The sequence below is a fragment of the Caenorhabditis remanei genome, chromosome X (assembly GCF_010183535.1).
Source record: "Caenorhabditis remanei strain PX506 chromosome X, whole genome shotgun sequence".
Classification (NCBI taxonomy): Eukaryota; Metazoa; Nematoda; class Chromadorea; order Rhabditida; family Rhabditidae; genus Caenorhabditis; species Caenorhabditis remanei.
The window spans coordinates 18,867,699-18,886,963 of record NC_071333.1 but is presented as its reverse complement, the minus strand read 5'-3'; the positions used below and the strand labels follow the sequence as shown (position 1 = coordinate 18,886,963).

Below are 19,265 nucleotides of genomic sequence, written 5' to 3'. Positions count from 1 at the left end.
AAGCCAACGGTTTGTTCAGATGATGCAATTCGTGAATGTGAACTACACGATATACATTCTATTTTGAAGGAATGCGCGTTTGAGAATCAAAGAATAACAAATCTGCCGATAAAGGATTTATTCAATTACAAAAAGTTACGAAGCATTATAAAAATTGAACTTGAAAAAGAAAACTCGGCACTATTCCAGAATAGTGCGCTTTAACATTAATAGGGGACTCTTGGGCAAAGTCAGGAAAAAAGCGAATAAATTAAAGCGACATTAGATAGAATGCAAAACCAAAAAGAAATCTCGTTTTCAAAAAAAAAAGTATCCGGGATTGGTTGTGTTTGGACTCGCAGTCAGTGTGAAATCATTAAAAAGGGGTGGAAAAAGCAAGGGGGAAGGCAAAACCGTGACGCTACGTTGAAACAGGAAAAGGAAAAGAGATAGGAAAGAGATCTCACATATATCTTACAAAAAATGTGATAGGTTATGAAATGGGTTTGTATGGATTTTAAGATTTACGGCGGAAAACAAAAAAATTGGAAAAATGGAAAAGAAGTGGTGGGAAAGAAACAAAATTTAGGAAAGATTACTTTAGATTACTTTGTCTTAACGGGTGCCATCACTTTTTCGTTCATTTCCAGAGCATTTTTCATTTTGTTGAGACTAGCCGTGAAGTCTTTGAGCAATGGACTTTCTTCCCTCTTACTTTTAAGACGTTGCTGGAGAACTTTAACATGATCGGCCAAACCGTCTCTGTATCTGCACATTTCACGTCGTTCATCATACATCAACTTTGCTTTCCAATAATAATCTTGAAGGGTGAGGATAACATCACCAGTGAACGCCATGTAAGAATCCCGCAACAAAATATCGTCTTTCCTAAAAGTTATAAGTTTTCATATAGTACGTGTCACATTAAAAACTCACGCGCTGGTGCGAGGAAGGCTTGTGAGTTTTTCAAGACTATTGATGCCGACCTCGTTGTTCAGAGCGTTGAGCTTATCGGCAATTCCGTTGTCGATTTCCGGGAATTCCGGGACGTTAGGATCAGGTTTCTTGCTCTTATTCACCGGTGGCAACGCTCTTAGTTTCATTATGAATTCCTTCCACTTCCCATATGTGTCACGAAGATGTTTATTCTTTTGTGAAAGATCAGCCACTCTCTGAAAACAAGAACTGATTTGATTTCGTGTCTTTTATTTGATAGTGCTTACCATTGTCATATCAGAACAGTATAACTTCAACTTCTCGGCTTCGTCTTTCTTGGCAGGACAATTCTTCACATTCAACCCTTTGTCGTCCTTTTCGTTGAGCGTTTTAATCTTTTCATTTGTAGCGGTAATTTCTTTAGCAAGAATGCTCTTGATTTTGTCCGTTCGTGAGTTCATGTTCTTGAACGTCTTAGTCATTACGTCTAGATTTCCAGAGGGACTGAAAATCTTATTTCATTTTACTCAATAGTTTTAGTCAATAACAACTTACAACTCGTCAATGCGTCTTTGCAGCATATTGTAATCATCATGTAGTTCATCGTGCTTCCGGTACGACTCATAATAACGGTCTGCTTCCGCATGAAGACGTTCGTCACAATCAAGAATTATGTTTGCGATGTCCATCTTATCGATAATTTCAAGTAGAGAGTCCATTGTTCTTCTGGCTTCCGGAGTCATCTCTCTAGCATACTGTCTACTGATAGCTACAAGCTTTACACGATCAGGCTCGGTGACCAGAGGATGGACCTGCAATAACAACGTTGTTAACACGAGAATTCTTCAAATACGCGGCTTTCAAACGGTCAATTATTTTTACTGTAAGTACTTTCGATTCCGGGGAGTTTATTTCAGCCATCAAAGCGGACTATATGACTGTGTGAGCCGAGTTATGAGCTCTCAAAGTTTTCATATGGTTAAGCTTTTCACATGGAATTCCAAATCGGCAAATAGTATATGCAAAGATGTTCTTATTTTTCAAAGTACGAGCTTAGGTGAACCGCGTGATTGCGTAAATGTGACCAATGGCAAAAACGGACTCCCGGGAGTCGAAAGTACCTATAACCAAGTTTTTAGATTGTTTTAAAGACGGGTCTTCAAAGAATTTTTTGAAAAACAACTCAAAAATCACTCACCGGCTTTCTATCTTCTGGTTTGTACTTGGCAGGGTCCGAGGAATACCATCTTGGGTATATTTGTTGTCCAGTTTTCGCATAATGGATGTACTCATTGAGTACAACACTTCCGTTCGCCACTATATCACGAATAATAGTGGGATGGAAGAGTTCCATACGAGCGCTAGGATTTCGATAAGTTAGATGTGGTAAGCGGAGAGCCAACGTGAACGCCTTCTGTGCTTCTTCTTTGCTCTCATAGTCCATCCCAAAAAACTGTGAATACTCAGCGTAGTTTTCGTGCTCAATGGCTGCTGCATGCATCTGTGTGATACACCAATCGACGACCGGTGCGAAGAGTTCATATTTTTCCTCCAGCATATGTCCAAGGAGAAAGTGATGCGGACAGTCTAACTTTTTGAGAGCCATCAGTATTTGCACTGATTCAATGCTGAAAATTTGTATTTTGGAATCTGAAAGTGTCGTCAACGTCACTTACGCTCTAACTTTATCAGTCTTCGGCAATGCAGTTTCTTGGAAGTGCCACGCGTATCCTTTGTGAACTTCTGGACACAGGATTTTGAGAATGTGTTGCATCCCTCCGATAACTCGATCAAATGGTGTGAGATGTATGAGTCGTGCACGATGGTAGCCAGCAGTGGAGAGACATCCGAGAACGATGCTCAACGGATCGTAGCTTTCCGTAGTGTCGATTTTACTAAAGAGTCTGACCATTTGGCTAAGCTTTTCCTGAAAATAATCAAATTAAGAATGTTTTTGGTAAAAAATCGAAAAAATTTGTGCTAGAATAGTCGGAATCTTTAAAATGGTTTGTATAACACTTACTTCAACAGACATCTCGACTTTTGGATCAGGCTCGTCCTCATTCTTGCTTTTTTGCTTGCTCATGGCGTTCTGTAAAACTAATTTTGAAAAATATAAAATGCACAGTCAAAGTTCCAGGAAGATATTCAGAATTTCATAGTAATTAGATTCACATATTCGAAAATTGCCTCAAGGAAAACTAATAGCGGGCATCCCTCAAAATGTGGCCAAAATCAATAGTGCATGCAAGAACGACAAGACCGGCCGGCACTTGTAAATGAGAAGAAAGTTACGTCTCAAGAGAACAAAGAATTGACAGAAAACTATCGGAAAATGAAGTGTTTAAAAAAAATTAGGGAAATTGAACGTTTTAGGAATTTTTACAGCATTGAAATATCATCGCAAGATAATTTTCGCCACTGTTGGTATATTATACCACATATTTCTGTTCACTGACCTAAATTCAAAAGATAACTCAATTGTTAAATCAAAGGACAAAACAGCTGAAATGAATTTGAAACGAAACTCAATTATTGATTCAGCATTAAGGCCGCTGCAACGCCATGCATGGCAGAAGGCGTCTTGGTGTAATGAGCAAATTTGAGTGCAATTTGTCGTAGGATCAAGTGCTTGCGTACTTGACGACTGATATCACGCGCATGGCGCCTACAACCACATGATCGCTGTTTTTCGTTGTTTCAGAAGGCTTAAGTGTAGTTAATAGATAATTTTAAAACATTTTCTTGAACATATAATTTTTAAATATTACACTGTAATAATTTTCAGAGCATTTGTTGGGAAAACTCCGAAATGGCATCGCTTACGACAGCTCCGCCGGTAAGTCTTTTTTTTACCTGTTTCTAATGTTTATTGGAGTGTTTGCTAAGATGTTGCAAAGTTTTTAAAAAATGAAAGAGAAAACTGACTTGGAATTGAAAAAAAATCCTTGTTACCCGTTTTTTTCGTAATAATTGCCTCCGAAATGCGAAAAAATTCATCCGAAGCCATTGAGCAGTAGTTGTTTTGCTCTAAGAACGTTATTCAGAAAATAAAATTTATTTTCAGGAAAACTCAACAAATGCTCAAACGGACGAAATAACCGATGAACAGCTTGTATTCGAAAAACTGATTTTAAGAGGATGTTTTGCCCCAAGTGTCGAAAATGTCACCAGTTATCATCTTGTAAGTTTCCAGTGTTAGTACGTGTCGTTATATATGTGTGCATGAATTTAATTTGTGGTCCCTTTTATATGTATTTGTGTCTAACTATTGGTATTCGTCAATAAATGTTTTGATATTTCTTTTTGTAAATGTTTTTAATGTTAACGAAGTCTTGCCCAGCGAGAAGTTGAAAAAAATGCAGAAAATAATATTCAAAAAAAGCCGAACAACAAAACCGAGAAGTATTTGCAGATTGTATGCGGACTAATGCGTGTACTCCAGGGATACTGCGAGCATCTGACAGCAGAAACATTGCAATTTGAGGAAGTACCAGATCATGATGTCCAAGGTAAACGGTAAGTTTTTGTATGGAGAAAACATAATATAACTGTCGTTTTCTAGAAAACAGTGTCAAGTTCTGCTTACTGCGCTAAAAGACGTCAAATGTCCCTTTAATATCAAGTTGCCAGACTTGCTCGAAGCCAACATTCCAGTCATGAAGCCTGTAATTGAGTGGGTGCTTCGAAAAGGGTTACTGTTGGAGTGTGAGGACAATGTTGGCAAAAAACAGCATGCCAATTACTTCTTCAAAACATTCGAAAGTGAGGCGGAAGCAACGACGGAATACCTGAAACGGTTCAATGAGGATAAGGATGAACATGAGAATTGCATGCCGTCGTACGACATGTTTTGCGATAAAATTGTTCAAAATAAACTGGGCGGCACGCAAACTCTTGGTGTCTACCTTTTATTCAACAAAATAGGTTGTGTCAATCTACTGTTGAATGCAAAACCGGAGGAAGATGCGGGAGAGGTAATTGTCGTTTTCAATAACTTTAAAAACCAAATTTTCTGTTTTCAGTCTCCACCAACACCACAAGTAACACTTGATGATAAGAAAATTTCTGTTCCAACAGTTGAAGAAATCCAGGCAAAAGATAAGGGAGAGATTTTGAAGTACCGTAATAAACTAGCAGAACGGATCGAGGAACTTGATATCGACGGTATCATTAACTCTTTGGAAGCAAGGCTCAAGAAAGAGGCTCAAGCCTATTTCTTAACAAGGAAAGAGCTCATATTTATTGAGGGTCATGTAAACACTGCAGAAAAGAACAGACCAGACAAAATGTGAGTTTTTTTTTTCAAAGGAAGATGCACGGCGGAAGTCTTTGAAGATGCTGCTTTCAAAGAATCTATGAACGTGGTCATATGTACTTTCGACTACGCTGAGTCCATTTCTGCCATCGGATTTGGCTAAATTTCTTTGTGAGCCGAGTTATGAGCTCTCAAACGATTCTTATGGTTAATTTTGACGACAGAAATGGATTTCATGTAATCGAAAGTGTTTATAACCAAATGTATAGATCGCTTGAAAGCCGCTTCCCTGCAAAATAAAATTACAATAATTTATTATTTTTTTATAGTGATAATCAAGTTGCATCAAAAATGACAGAAAACATACTCGCATTGACAAACCTCATACGAGTTTTCAAAAAAGGGATTGACGAAGACACCAAATCTGCTCAAAGTATGGTTACCAGGTTCAAACCTAAACTCAACAAAAAAGGAAAAGAGATCAGAGACCCAAAGACATATGAGCTGTACACAAAGTATCAAAATTTCGCTACGTTGTTTCAAAAGGTTAGTTTTATTTTGAAGAATTTCATATATTTGCATTTTCAGATTGCCACTGACTCTGATAGTCTCATCGGTCGCCTCGCTGACCAGGCAACTGAAATGTGGAAGGTTAAACAATTGGATAAAGAGGTGGAAAACATGGAAGACCCTCCGGAGCTCACTTCTCAAGACTATTTCGTTCCAATCGATGGGAGCATAGCAGATGACATCATTCGAATCAATTATAACATTCATAACGCTGTGAAAGAATATTCCATTTCTCCACCGTCCATCAAGTAAGTTTGAACCAAGTGAAAATATTCCCAAATAAAAAATAACAGGGGTGCAAAAGACTACTACCAAGCATTTGTCTCGTATGTCATCGACTCGATGTCCAAAATGTCTGAAATCTACTGGAAAGCTGAATTGATGCAGCATAACAGATTTGAGGAGAAAAAGCAAGTTGAAGAACTCCGCCAAAAGATGAGAACTATAATTCGTGAGGAAGTCAAGAGCGACATTCTTACAGAACTGGTAAGCCAATCGCAAGTTTTCAAAACCAAGTTAAAAACTTCTTGTTTCAGCTCAATATTGTAACACTCACAATGCATACGGTAGATGATGATTACGACAAACTCAAAAAAGAAAGTTACAAACTCCGAGGGCAGGTGCTGGAGCTATTAAATGCTAGTGACGCGGAGAAGAAGAAGAATAACAAGAAGAAGTGAAAAATTTCTATTTGTCAAATTTTAAAAGAATTTAATCATATTTTTAATTATTTCACAATCGATGTAAGTGTTTTTATTAACTGGAGCTGTTGAAATAAGTTGCCGTGAAAACAAATCAATAGCAATTATTTCATCGGCTGCCTTTATTTGTATTTTCATAGTCATAATTTTCCATCCCAAACCTCTATTTCATTTTTGTATCATTGAATTCAACCACATTTCTGTCAGTTCTTTCCATCATCGCTTTTTTGTCGTCGAGTCATTTCTGCTGTCATAGAATCTCTTTTCCTTCCAATCATTTTTGTCGCCGCACATTTCACTAGCGTATAGTCTGCATTAACTTTGGTGATAACTTCCAGTGCGATACTCTGTTTTGATTTAAACATCTCCAGATTGCCTGATCTTCATATTTTTGCATATTTTAAAAAATTTTATAATGTGAAATACATATTGATGACGACATGATATTTTGATAAATAAAATATTGCTTGTTTTTGAAGTTTTTCTGATTTTTTTCAAGTGTGTGACACTAACCTCACAATGGATGTTTATTCAAAATGGAACATGTTTTGAAAAAAGCACATGGCTTATTGGACTAATATGAGGAGAGTGTCCTATACATCAATTATATATGTTTGTTTCCAACCTAATGTGTAATTCTGCGGAGGAATGAAAAGGAAAACAAGAGGGATCGTTTGGCAAATGAAATTTAGAAAAAGAAGAAAAAAAGACGAATGCGTGGGCAGTCACATGCAAAATATGTTGTCAGATGAAAGTGCGCCGATGTGGTTATTGGTGTCTGCATCTACGGAGTGACAGACGAGTAAAGATAGTGACAACGGAATGAGCATTCGGTTTCAGATGATTGACAAAGAAAGTCTTTGGGAACGCGGCTATCAAACGATCTATAAGTTTGTTTATAGTTGCTTTTGACTCCGGGGAGCCCATCTCTGCTATCAAAGTCGGCTAAATGGCTCTACAAGCTAAGTCAAAAGCTCTCAAATTTTAATACGGTTAAGTTTTTTCACATGAGATTCCAAATCGTATGCACATACGCTGCTTCGGAACTCCTTGTGAAAAGGATTAACTATATGAAAAGTTCGAAATCTTATAAATTGATTTTCACAAACATTTCACAGGTTTGGACTGCAGAAATGGACTCCCCGTAGTCGAAAGTACCTAACCGAAATCACAAAACTTCAAATGTTTACAAAAGAGAGCAGAGCACAAATCAAAATCGCAAAAACTCCACAATTTTGATGTGCCTTCTTCTCGGAAAATTGAGATGAACCTCCAGTGTCAATTTCTGTATAATCTCCATCGCTTAGTACCCAATCTAAAATTTGCAAAATATATGTGTGTTTTGATTTATAAATCCACACACTCACCACATTCTGCTCTATTATAAAGAACATAGGCTCCGACAGCGTTTTGATAATTATGGCATTGATATGGGTTTGGGAAAATGTTTGGTGCATTATTTTGTACTACTACTGCATTTGGACCAGAAGTGTATGGGAACTGAAAAAAGTTTATATTGTGTACTATATGCTGAAAACCACAATCATCGACTTACTCTCATGCTGAGCAAGGAAATATCAAAAAGGTCCGGGTTGGAATCAAGTAGTATCGCTGGACTTGTATCTAAACATTTAATGTGTTCAAACATTTAATCTAGGGTTTTACTTTTACCGTTCAGTACAGCAACATTTATTAAATTTCCCAAAAACTCTAAATTCTTCAACGTTGTGTTGGTTATCGATAAGCTACCATAGATTCTTATGACCTTTGACAGCTTTCCAGTGTGGTGTTCATCTCCAGAAGAAACAACCACATTTCCCATTATGTGTACACAATCGTTAGCCAGTGCACTCATACTTTCAAACCGACAAGTCTTTTGTCCATCTTTTCTAGTTGTAATATTACAGTACTTGGCTTCAAGTTTGACGTATTTCGTGTTGAATGTGGTGAACGTCTGCATTTCTTCCATGGTTAGACAGAAATCTGGGTGGACGTCCTGAATATTCACACGAAACCAGTCTTCGATATTATATAGGTCCTGAAATCAATAATTGGAAATGAGAAGTTTAGCTGGATAAGAGAATTACTAACTCTTCCTTATAACTTACCATTAATGACTCAAATCCCAATCGAGTCATGTTGGGGTTGCTATGAATATCAAGATTCACTATACTATCATCTCCTTTCATACGTTCCATTTTTGAGAAGAATGAGAGGTTTTGAAAATTGGTGTTCTTTATAGATATCGGTCCAGTGATGTTTCTGACATCTGAAAGAGCTGAGAACATTGAAGCATCTGTTGCATTCGAGATTTCAGTGGGCCCAAATATTGAGGTACAATTTTTGTATGCAAATATGTTTGCGTTATTGATAATACTTCCGGTACACCCTGCAACATTATTACTCTAGCGAACAGCTTTGTCCATGAAAGTGTGCCTACCACAATCTTTCATGTTATTTACAATGTAAAATCTATCAAAATCAAGGAAGTTCTCTCCCACACATAGTGGGAAGACATCTAACTTTGGGTTGTTCATAATTTGCACGGGATAGTTGATATATATGTTTGTTATAGTAAACAGAACACTAATGTCAGTAAGTTTAGGATTGTTAGAAATGGATAACACATCTGAAATACCAGCTGTTAGTAAATATCCAACTTACATCTCACAAAATATCCAACTCACTTTTATTGATGTTGGAAATGAGAGTAATGTTTCCGAAAAACGAAAAGTTTGTCAATGTAGTGTTCTCAATTCGCAAAACACCTCTTAGTGAATTCAAATTTTGAAATGTGCTCTTCAGTTTCTCAAAGGGTATATTATTCGAACTTGATGTAAACTTCAAAATTGCGCAAACGGTAGAACAATTCACCGGCCATAAGTCGATGGTATCCAATGAAAATTCACTTGCATTGAACCCACATTGAGAGTCTGAATTTTGGAAACATTAAAATAATTATTTCCACCATAGAACAGTACCGCAGCCAGTTGTTTCAAACAAAAGTGCCATATCATCTGTTGCATTGTAGGTGAAAACTGTATAAATCGGAGTGATAAAAACGAAAAGAGTAAGAAGCAGTAAGCAAGTCATGAGACAGTTCGATTTGATGTGAGAAGTCTTGTCGTTGAACGATCGACTTCTCTGAACAACGTGTTATTTGTCAAATGAAGGTGGTGATTATGTGCACATGATATCACATGAAAAGTTTATGAATTTGATTGGTTTTAGGAAAAAATTGTGTTCTATTTAAGTAATACTAGTCCGATTAGTCTGGAATATGTCCGTGAGTCACTGCTGGGAGAAGATTGCTATTGACGCCAAGAGAATGGAAAAAGAAGACAATGTGAGAAACTTATAATAAAACACTAAACAGAGACAGAATACATTACCGCTCAAAACATTGTCAATTTTGCATTATTTCAGTGGAAAATTACCAATTTTGACAGTGTTTTACAGTATCACCTGATTGTCCGACAAATTGTATTTTGTATGTGGTGAACAGAGCAAAAATAGAACATCATTTTTGCAGTAAACCATTTTTTTGTAGAGACACTATCTTGACAGTTACACGTTGTCAAAGTAAAAGCTCCAAAATTTCGCTAATTCAATTATGTGATATTCTTGCTCTGTCCTACCAATACAAAATAAAATTCGTCGGACAATGAGATGACGCCGAATTACACTGATTATCAACTAGGCTGTTTTGGCTGTATCTATGGTTAATATTGTTTCAACTCCGACAAAAAACCCGATATCACAAAAAATGTTTATTTGTTATTCAAATGTTGACAAAAAAGAGGAAGGCACAAATTAAAATCCAATAAACTCCACAATTCCGAGTCGCCGTTTTTTCAGATATTCCAGGCGCCCCTCCAGTGTCAATTTCTGTATAATCCCCATCGCTTAGTACCCAATCTAAAAATACAGAAACATGTGAGTAATAATTTAACACTCTTACCACATCCTTTTCCATTATAAAGAACATAGGCTCCGACAGTGTTTTGATAATTTTCGCATTGATATGGGCTTACGAAGATGTTTGGTGCATTATTTTGTACTACTACTGCATTTGGACCAGGAGTGTATGGGAACTGAAAAAAGTTTATACTTTGTACTATATGATGAAAACCACAATCATTGACTTACCCTCATGCTGAGCAAGTAAATATCAGAAAGGTCTGGGTTGGAATCAAGTAGTATTGCTGGACTTGTATCTAAACATTTAATCTGTTCAAACATGAATTATAGGGTGTAACTTTCACCGTTTAGTACAGCAACGTTTGTTAAATTTCCCAAAAACTCTAAATTCTTTAACGTTGTGTTGGTTATTGATAAGCTACCATAAATATTTGTGACTATCGACAGCTTTCCAGTGTATTCTTCATCTCCAGTAGAAACAATCACATTTCCCATTATATGTACACAATCATTCGTCAGTGCACTCATACTTTCAAACACACAAGTCTTTTGTCCATCTTTTCTAGTCGTAATATTACAGTACTTGGCTTCTAGTTTGACGTATTTCGTGTTGAATGTGGTAAACACCTGCATTTCTTCAATGGTTAGACAGAAATCAGGGTGGACGTTCTGTATATTCACACGAAACCAGGCTTCGACACTATGCAGCAACTGAAATGTGTGGAAAACAGTTTAATTCAAACTTGTCAAAAATCGGGCCGGCCGGTGACAAGATTGGTTTAATTTGAAGTTATAATCACAAATAGTTCTTGAACGAAAAAAAAAACTACAAAAATGCAGCTAAGTAAGAAAATTACTGAATACAGGTCTTATGGTTGGAAATACCTCCAAAGTGGCATACTCTTCCTTATAACTTACCAACAATGAATCCAATCCCAAGCGAGTCATATTTGGGTTGTCATGAATATCAAGATTTACAACATTCTCGTCTCCTTTCATACGTTCTACTTTTGAAAAAAAGAGAGGTTTTGAAAATTGGTGTTCTTTATAGATATCGGTCCAGTGATGTTTCTGACATTTGAAAGAGCTGACAACTTTGAGGCATCTGTTGCATTCGAGATTTCAGTGGGCCCAAATATTGAGGTACAATTCTTGAAGTCGACTACGTTCGCGATATTGATAATAGTTACGGTACATCCTGCAACATTATTACTTTAGTGAACGACTTTTTTCTTGAAAGTACCTACCACAATCTTTCATGTTATTCACAATATATAATCTAATAAAGTTCAAAAAGCCATTTCCCACACATAGTGGGGAGACATCTAACTTTGGGTTGTTCATATATTGTACGGGATAGTTGAGATGTGAGTTCCCCATGGTAAACAAAACACTGACGTCAGTAAGTTTAGGATTGTTAGAAATGGATAACACATCTGAAATAACAGCTGTTAGTAAATATCCAACTTACATGTCACGAAATATCCAACTCACTTTTATTGATGTTATAAAGGAAAGTCAAGTTACCCAAAAACGAAAGGTTTGTCATTGTAGTGTTCTCTACTCTCAACACTCCTATTATTGACTTCAAATTTAGGAATGTACTCTTCAATTTCTCATAGGGTATATTGTTCGAACTTGATGTAAACTTCAAAATTGCGCAAACGTCAGTACAATCCACCGGCCATAGGTTAATAGTATCCAATGAAACTTCACTTGCATTAAACCTACATTGGGAGTCTAAATAGTTTGAAACATTAAAATAATTATTTCCACCATAGAACTGTACCGCAGTAGTCAGTTGTTTCAAACAGAAGTGCCATATCATCTGTTGCATTGTAGGTGAAAACTGTATAAATCGGATGAATCAAAAAGAAAAGAGTAAGAAGCAGTAAGCAAGTCATGAGACAGTTCGATTTGATGTGAGAAGTCTTGTTGTTGAACGATCGACTTCTCTGAACAACGTGTTATTTGTGAAATGAAAGTGGTGATTATGTGCACATGATATCACATGAGAAGGTTATGAATTTGATTGGTTTTAGAGCATTTTTTGTTCTAATAGTTGTCCGATTCGTCTGGAATATATGTCTGTGAGTCGTAGCTGGAAGAGCTATATGAAGAAATGCTATTGAAACTGGAAGAATGAAAAATAACTTTTAATAGAACACTGAACAGGGACAAAATATCTTCATGACTATGGCTGCCATCGGATTTTCCCTATATCCACTACCCAGTTTTGTATTTTGACGCGAGACGTCTAATCGGAAAATAACGAGTTAAATATGTATAATTTGAAGCCTCATCTCCACAGAACCGTTCTTTGTTTCTTTTCTCTGATTTCAACGCTGCGCCTGAGTGTACCGAACTAATAAATTACTGACAATTCAACCTGCTATTTGTCAAATAAAAGTAGTGATTATGTGCACATGGTATAACATAAAAAGGTTAGGAATTTGATTGGTTTCAGAACATTTTCCTATTGAAGTAATACTTGTCCGATTAGTCTGGAATATGTCTGTGAGGGATTGGTTAAAGAACAACAGTGGGAGAATGGGAAAGAAAAATGTAACAAACTTTTAATGAACCATTGTACATGGAGAGATGATTTAATGACTAGAACTGTAATAGTATACAGTACCGCTCAAATGGTTTTCAACTTTGGCTGTTTTCAGTGCAAAATGACTCACTTTGACAGGGTATTTCGGTGTCACCTAATTGTTCGACAATATTTATTCTAAATGGGTAGAAAAGAGCAAAAATAGAAAATCGTTTTTGTAGTTGACCATTTTTTCGTACGGGGACTACCATTGAAGTTACAGGTTGTCAAAATTATTTTTCCCTGAAACCGACTAATTTCAGTGAATATTTTTCAGAGTTTTTACTTTGACAACCTGTAACTTTCAAGATAGCGTCTCTACAAAAAATGGTCCATAACAAAAATTGACATTGTATTTTTGCTCCGTTTACCCCATACAAGTTTTCAACAGAAAATGGCCAAATTTGATAACCATTTGAGCGGTACTGTAGAATCTTTGTTTTTAAATTTTGGCTGCTATAAGACTTACTATTTTCACTACTCAACTTTGTATTTTGACATGAGAATCAGAAAACAACAAGTTAATTATGTATAATTTGAAGATTTGTCTTCACAGAACCGTTCTTAGTTCCTCTCTATTGATTTCCATGCTGCGTCTGTGTGTACTGAATGAATGAATTACTGACTATTCAACAAACTTCAAAAGAATATCTTCTTTTATATTCCAATTTTGTGACGTGTCACGTTCCAACGTATAAGAGTTCCAGACAGGACTTCTTGTTATTGTCTGTTTCTGACTATACAACGGATCCCCTTGAGACTCACCACGCAGTACTATAAAACTCAGATATAATCATAAAACAATTTTCTTCAATTCAAAGAGATCTATGATGACCGAACACGTTTTCTGGAGAGATATCTTGAACTACTTCAAGTATTTTTGCTCCGGATGTTCTACAATTTTCAATATCATTCTCATCGTACTCGTCTTTTTTCGCTCACCAAAATCTCTTGGAGCATACAAGTATCTTATGATTTATATATCAGCGTTTGATTTATATTACTCTCTCTGGGACGCTGCTACAGAACCCATTGTGTACTCTTATGGATCTGCATTCACAGTGTTCCGTAATTGTAAAAACTCAATTTTCAACAGAGAAATTAGTTTCTACATAGTACTAATCTATTGTGGTTGTTTCACATTCTCCTTGGCATGTTTTGGCGTTCACTTCGTCTATCGCTACGGAACTTTGAATAACAGCTTCCGCGAAAGATATTTGTCAGGGAAACGAGTAATTATTATTTTCTTGATACCAGTAATTTATGGTTGTTGGTGGGGTGTTATCAGTGGGATAATGTTCCATTATGATGACTATACAGATGCATACTTGAAGTTAGTCAACAAAGGGGTCACATAAATATGAAAATGGTTTCAGGACAGCAATCCAGACGGATTTTGGTTATGATATTGAAGATATATCCACTATGGTTATATTTTTTTACCTACCTGACGAAAACGGTAGTCTTCATCCACACTGGCAAGCTCTCGCAACAATGTCAAATGTTTGGTTCATGTCGGTAAGTAATTGACCAATTAAAAGAATATCATTAATAAAACATCATGTTTCAGTTCACCTCCATGTTTTGTGTTGGCTACTGTGGTATAAATTGCTACAGAAGCATCTCTAGAGCCTTGGCTGTAACACAGACGCAATCCAAAGCTGCTAAGACTTTACAACACCAACTTTTCAATGCTTTAGTCATTCAGGTACCCGAATCTCCAGGAGTTTTCATAACTATTTCTAATTTACAGACTCTTATCCCATCGGTTTTGATGTATCTCCCACTGTTTTTTGTTTTTGCGCTCCCGATATTTGGTATCAACATTCCATATGCCAGTAGTTGTATATCTGCTACGATTTCATTGTACACTGCGATAGATCCTCTTCCGAGCATGTTCATAATCAAGACATACCGGAAGGCTATAATAAGTACGATATCCTCTTTAGACCTTGTCAAGAATTTTTGTTTCAGAGGTAGTCATAAAAGTACTGTTGTTGTTCACATCTCCTCCGCCAGATAAGGCACCAAGAGTTCCAAGCAGCACGGTGCCGGACTAGCAAGGCTCATCTCACATTAAATTTATCACTAACTTCCGAAAATTATCTCTTATGCGTCTTTCAGAATTCTTGTAGTCTTTACATATATTTAAGTCGAATCGATAATAAATTTTGTCTAATTCAAGTGCCTTTGGTTTTTTTCACTATTGGTTATCATAATTTGAAATAAAGTTCTCCAGTTTCTTAATAAATAAATAGGTACTTAAAACATCCAGCAGATGTCATTTCAGTTCAAACTAAACGTGTTTTCAGACTGCTCGATTTCACTTATATACTAATATAAAAAACGTCACAACTAGGCATTCCAAAGCTACAAAACCGTTGGAAACATACATTTTTTCAATTAACTGGTTTCTGTCTATTTTATATTAACTTTTACTCCCCTCTACTATTACCTATCACCACTAAGCATTTTTTGTTTCTATATGAGGTTTTCGCAACAAACCGATATTCTAGCTATATAAAAGTCTCGTTTTCATTACCGAGTGTAACAACACCTCGGTTTTCCCAGTTCATCTATTTTATAGAAATAAAGTTTTCCATTTTTTCACTTCGGGATTCATCAAAGTTGGTGAGGTACTTGTCCACAGCTCCACGGAAGAACTAGTAAGTTTTTGTATCTTCAAGGTAAGCCCAAAACATATTCCATGTATTTTTATGGCTCCAGATCCGTACGCCTTGCTCAAAGCAATCTTACATCTTCTTTTGAATTTCTAACCAACCTACTGACGAATCTTTTTTTTTTGTTCATGCCTTACCATGTTTTATTTTATGTTTTCCAGATATCTATCTTTAAGATTGCTTTCTTCTAGTTTCCAAGCAGTAACGTTTGTTTTGGTGCACACAATGGCTTTCGGAATGACGTAGGCTGAACACAACACTTGCGCACTGTTCACTCTCTGTCCCTCTCCACTCATCTTTCCCCGTCGAAGTCTCTCCTCTTTCTCTTAGATTCTTCGTGTTCTCCATTTGTCTTATATATGTATCGATTCTTTTTCGTCACAGGTCGGAGGACACTGGTCAACAACAAAAGGTCTCAGTATTGTTGCGCGCGGCTGGCAAGACATGAATACTGCCCACTCTCTGTCACTCTCCATTCATACCTCACTATCTTCCTCTGTTCTCTTTTTCTTAGTTTCTCCTCGTTCGCCATTAATCTTGTTGAAGTTGCCAACAATCTCCGTCAGTTTCGTGGGGCTTGTCGGATGACCGATTGCATCTTTTTCTATTTTTCTTCTGTGAGAGAAGAGAGAAATAGAGAAGTGAGACATCGCGTTTCTCTTTCTCTCTTTTCTCTTACTCTCTCCACCAGAACCGTCACTTTTTGCCATACGTGTCATTTTGTGCCAGTTAAAGCAAATTTTTCCCGGAAAAAGTGTTTTTCAACAAAAACTCTTGAAAGAAAAGTTTTTGGGCCATTCTGAGCTATAATTCCAGACACTTCTCGAATTTAAGTAGTTCTACAGTGACTTTAATGTTAAAAAGTACTTGAAAAGTTTTTTGGGATGTTGAAATTCAAAATCAATTTTCACCAGCAGAAAAAAATTCAAAAAAAAATGCAAACGCGCTTCATTCGAACAAGAGTTCTATTTTGTTACAGTTCTATTTTTCCGAGTTCTAAAAGCGGATACAAATTTTCAGAGCCCTTTCAACCAAACTAATTATGGACGGTCTTCCATCGTGGCAACGGAAACGCCCAAAAATAGAAGAAGACCAGCATCAGGGACCCGAGGGAGCAAGCGGATCGTCATCTGCAAATCAAGTCCCAGGTAGGTTTTTTACATCAAAGCGATCATAAAACAGATCGAAAAAGTAAATCTGAGCTTTGCGTATCAGATTTGAAATGAGGGAGCTGTTACATGCAAACGCTACCAAATTAGAAACATTTATAAAAGTTTCAACGTAAATTCAATTATTTTGAGATGACAAGTGCATTATTTTTAGATTATAACATCATTGACCTTTCAGACCACAACATCTCCAGGATGCTCCTCCAATCATATTGTCATGTCAGCTTAGAAGAAAGAAGATGGATGCAGATAGAAGAACAAAGAAGATCATCCGAGAGTGAGCATAGCAGTTCGGACACCGAAGAAGGACACAGAAAGCGACAGAAGAAGCAACGAAAGAGCAGACACTCAAGAAGTCAGGGAAGATCTCCTGAAGAAATCCGAGAAGAAAACGAAGTGGCAGCGATGAGAATAGTAAAGGAAGAATTTGATAGTGAGTTCTTTGGAATCAAATTGGGTTCAATGAAGAGGATTTTATGAAAAAATTTTCGGTTTCAAATTTTATCGATTTTTAGGTAGAGCTGCCAAACTAATCTGGGAAATCAAACAGGAAGACGAGGAAATTATATACAGTCCAGTGAGAAGCAAAAGCAGAAGCGAATCCTCTGGGCAAAGTGCTGACGAACGTATGTTGTTTTACTTCAACGTGATCCTTTCGTAGATTCAAAAATTATTTGAAAAATAATTGGATTCATATTTCACCTATTTCCAGGAAAATCTGCCAAAAGAAACGCACCAATCAGAGATATCAAAAGCGAACCAGAGAAAAAAACCGAAAGAGGAAACTGCCCCGTCAGAGGCAGAAGCAGAAGCGTATCGTCTTCGCAGAGAGCTCACGAAAGTATGTTTTACGTCATATTAATTTTTTCGTAGATTCAAAAGTTATTCGAAAGATTCTATGATTCGAATCTCACCTATTTTCAGGAAATACTGCCGACAGAAACGAAGCAACCACTGAAGGTGAAAGAGAACCGGAGGAGCAGAGCCCTATCGAAGGTAAGTAATTTTACATCGAAATTATCATAGCGGAATATATACTGAAAAATATGTTGATTAGATTTAAACTGGATTCAAAAAAGGATTAGGTGAAAAGTAGAACTGTGTGTACTCTTTTCAAAGTTAGCAATACGAAATTTGAACAAAAATTCAAAAAATTATTTGATAAACTCTCGGCTTCCAATCTCTCCTAATTTCAGATAGAGCTTCCGTCGAACCTACGAGGGAACGCAGCCCAGCCAGAGGACCATTTGACAAATGTATGTTATAGAAGGATACTATAACATGAACATTAAGCTTTCAGACGGCACATGTCTCCCCTGGAACGAAATTCTTCGCCAGCAGGCAAGAAAACCTGATGGGACATCCAATCTAGGAGAATCGAGACAAGGACACAGTTGGTACTCAGATGATGAGAGTAGAAACAGACAGCCTGTCCAAGGTACAATATCTTACATCAAAATTATCACAATCGAATATTTTTTTAAAAATTTCGGGTTCAAATTTTACCTATTTTCAGGACGAACTGCCGACACAGCTGAACCAAACAGAGAATGCAACATAGAGGCGGAGGAAGAGATCCAAAGAGGAAACAGTCCAGTCAGAGGCAGAAGCAGAAGCGTATCTCTTTTGCAAAGAGCTCACCAAAGTAAGTTATTTCACGTCAAATTGATCTTTTCGTAGATCCAAAAAAGTTATTCGGAAGATTCTATGATTCGAATTTAACCTAATTCCAGGAAGCGCTGCCGACATAAGCGAACCAATCAGGGAAAACGAAAGAGAGCCGGAGCAAGAGAACCAAATAAGATCTGAGAATCGAAGAGATCCAGAGAACTCGAGCAGAAGTAGTCCAGTCAGAGGACCACCTGGTGGAGGTATGTTATTTGATTTTGAAATAATCTAAACGAAATATGTAGCAAAATTATTTTAAGTTTTGTATATCTAATTTGAAGAGAATTTGAAGAGAGAGAGAGAGAAAGAAATGACAGCAGGCAAGATTCTAAGAAGGAGGATCCAGGCATGACTCTTTCAAATAATCTGCTATTTCGTCTTTCGAAATAAATACAATGGATACTATAATATTGGAATTTCAGGCGTAATCTATCCCCGCTTCTTCGAAATGCTTGCAAGAAATAAATTTGTTGCCAACGCAAGCGAACCAATCAGAGACTGCGAAACAGAACCGGTGGATGAGAGCGAAAGAGGAAACAGTCCAGTCAGAGGCGAAAGCAGAAGCGTATCTCCTTCGCAAAGAGCTCACGAAAGTACGTTATTTTACGTTATATTGATCTTTTCGTAGATTCAAAAAAGTTATTCGAAAGATTCTATGATTCGAATTTGACCTATTTCCAGGAAGAGCTGCGGATTTAAGCAAACCGATCAGGGAAAACGAAAGAGAGCCGGAGCAAGAGAACCAAATAAGATCTGGGAATCGAAGAGATCCAGAGAGCTCGAGCA

General features: G+C 36.9%; 5 protein-coding genes across 5 annotated transcripts; 2 read left to right on the top strand and 3 right to left on the bottom strand.

The window, feature by feature from the left end:
• Window positions 1–584: 584 nt before the first annotated feature.
• GCK72_025810 (uncharacterized protein) lies at window positions 585–3,001 on the bottom strand (the record flags this gene model as incomplete). Its single annotated transcript, XM_003105442.2, has 7 exons — window positions 585–867; window positions 916–1,151; window positions 1,203–1,419; window positions 1,471–1,727; window positions 2,114–2,543; window positions 2,592–2,842; window positions 2,939–3,001. 7 exons carry the CDS (start codon window positions 2,999–3,001, stop codon window positions 585–587), a joined length of 1,737 nt encoding a protein of 578 aa, XP_003105490.2.
• Window positions 3,002–3,727: 726 nt separating this feature from the next.
• Window positions 3,728–6,423, top strand: GCK72_025809 (uncharacterized protein; the record flags this gene model as incomplete). Its single annotated transcript, XM_053736493.1, has 9 exons — window positions 3,728–3,754; window positions 3,983–4,099; window positions 4,331–4,434; window positions 4,481–4,892; window positions 4,941–5,206; window positions 5,503–5,719; window positions 5,762–5,991; window positions 6,037–6,229; window positions 6,280–6,423. The coding sequence occupies 9 exons, from the start codon at window positions 3,728–3,730 to the stop codon at window positions 6,421–6,423; spliced, it is 1,710 nt and encodes a 569-aa protein (XP_053580059.1).
• A 1,199-nt stretch (window positions 6,424–7,622) lies between these two features.
• GCK72_025808 (uncharacterized protein) lies at window positions 7,623–9,537 on the bottom strand (the record flags this gene model as incomplete). Its single annotated transcript, XM_003105470.2, has 8 exons — window positions 7,623–7,759; window positions 7,812–7,944; window positions 8,000–8,067; window positions 8,116–8,482; window positions 8,553–8,833; window positions 8,885–9,073; window positions 9,132–9,377; window positions 9,426–9,537. 8 exons carry the CDS (start codon window positions 9,535–9,537, stop codon window positions 7,623–7,625), a joined length of 1,533 nt encoding a protein of 510 aa, XP_003105518.2.
• A 688-nt stretch (window positions 9,538–10,225) lies between these two features.
• GCK72_025807 (uncharacterized protein) lies at window positions 10,226–11,364 on the bottom strand (the record flags this gene model as incomplete). The annotated part of the gene is made up of 5 exons (XM_053736492.1): window positions 10,226–10,362; window positions 10,406–10,538; window positions 10,594–10,661; window positions 10,710–11,076; window positions 11,284–11,364. The coding sequence occupies 5 exons, from the start codon at window positions 11,362–11,364 to the stop codon at window positions 10,226–10,228; spliced, it is 786 nt and encodes a 261-aa protein (XP_053580058.1).
• Window positions 11,365–14,256: 2,892 nt separating this feature from the next.
• GCK72_025806 (uncharacterized protein) lies at window positions 14,257–15,021 on the top strand (the record flags this gene model as incomplete). The annotated part of the gene is made up of 5 exons (XM_053736491.1): window positions 14,257–14,294; window positions 14,338–14,479; window positions 14,532–14,669; window positions 14,715–14,892; window positions 14,936–15,021. 5 exons carry the CDS (start codon window positions 14,257–14,259, stop codon window positions 15,019–15,021), a joined length of 582 nt encoding a protein of 193 aa, XP_053580057.1.
• Window positions 15,022–19,265: the final 4,244 nt, after the last annotated feature.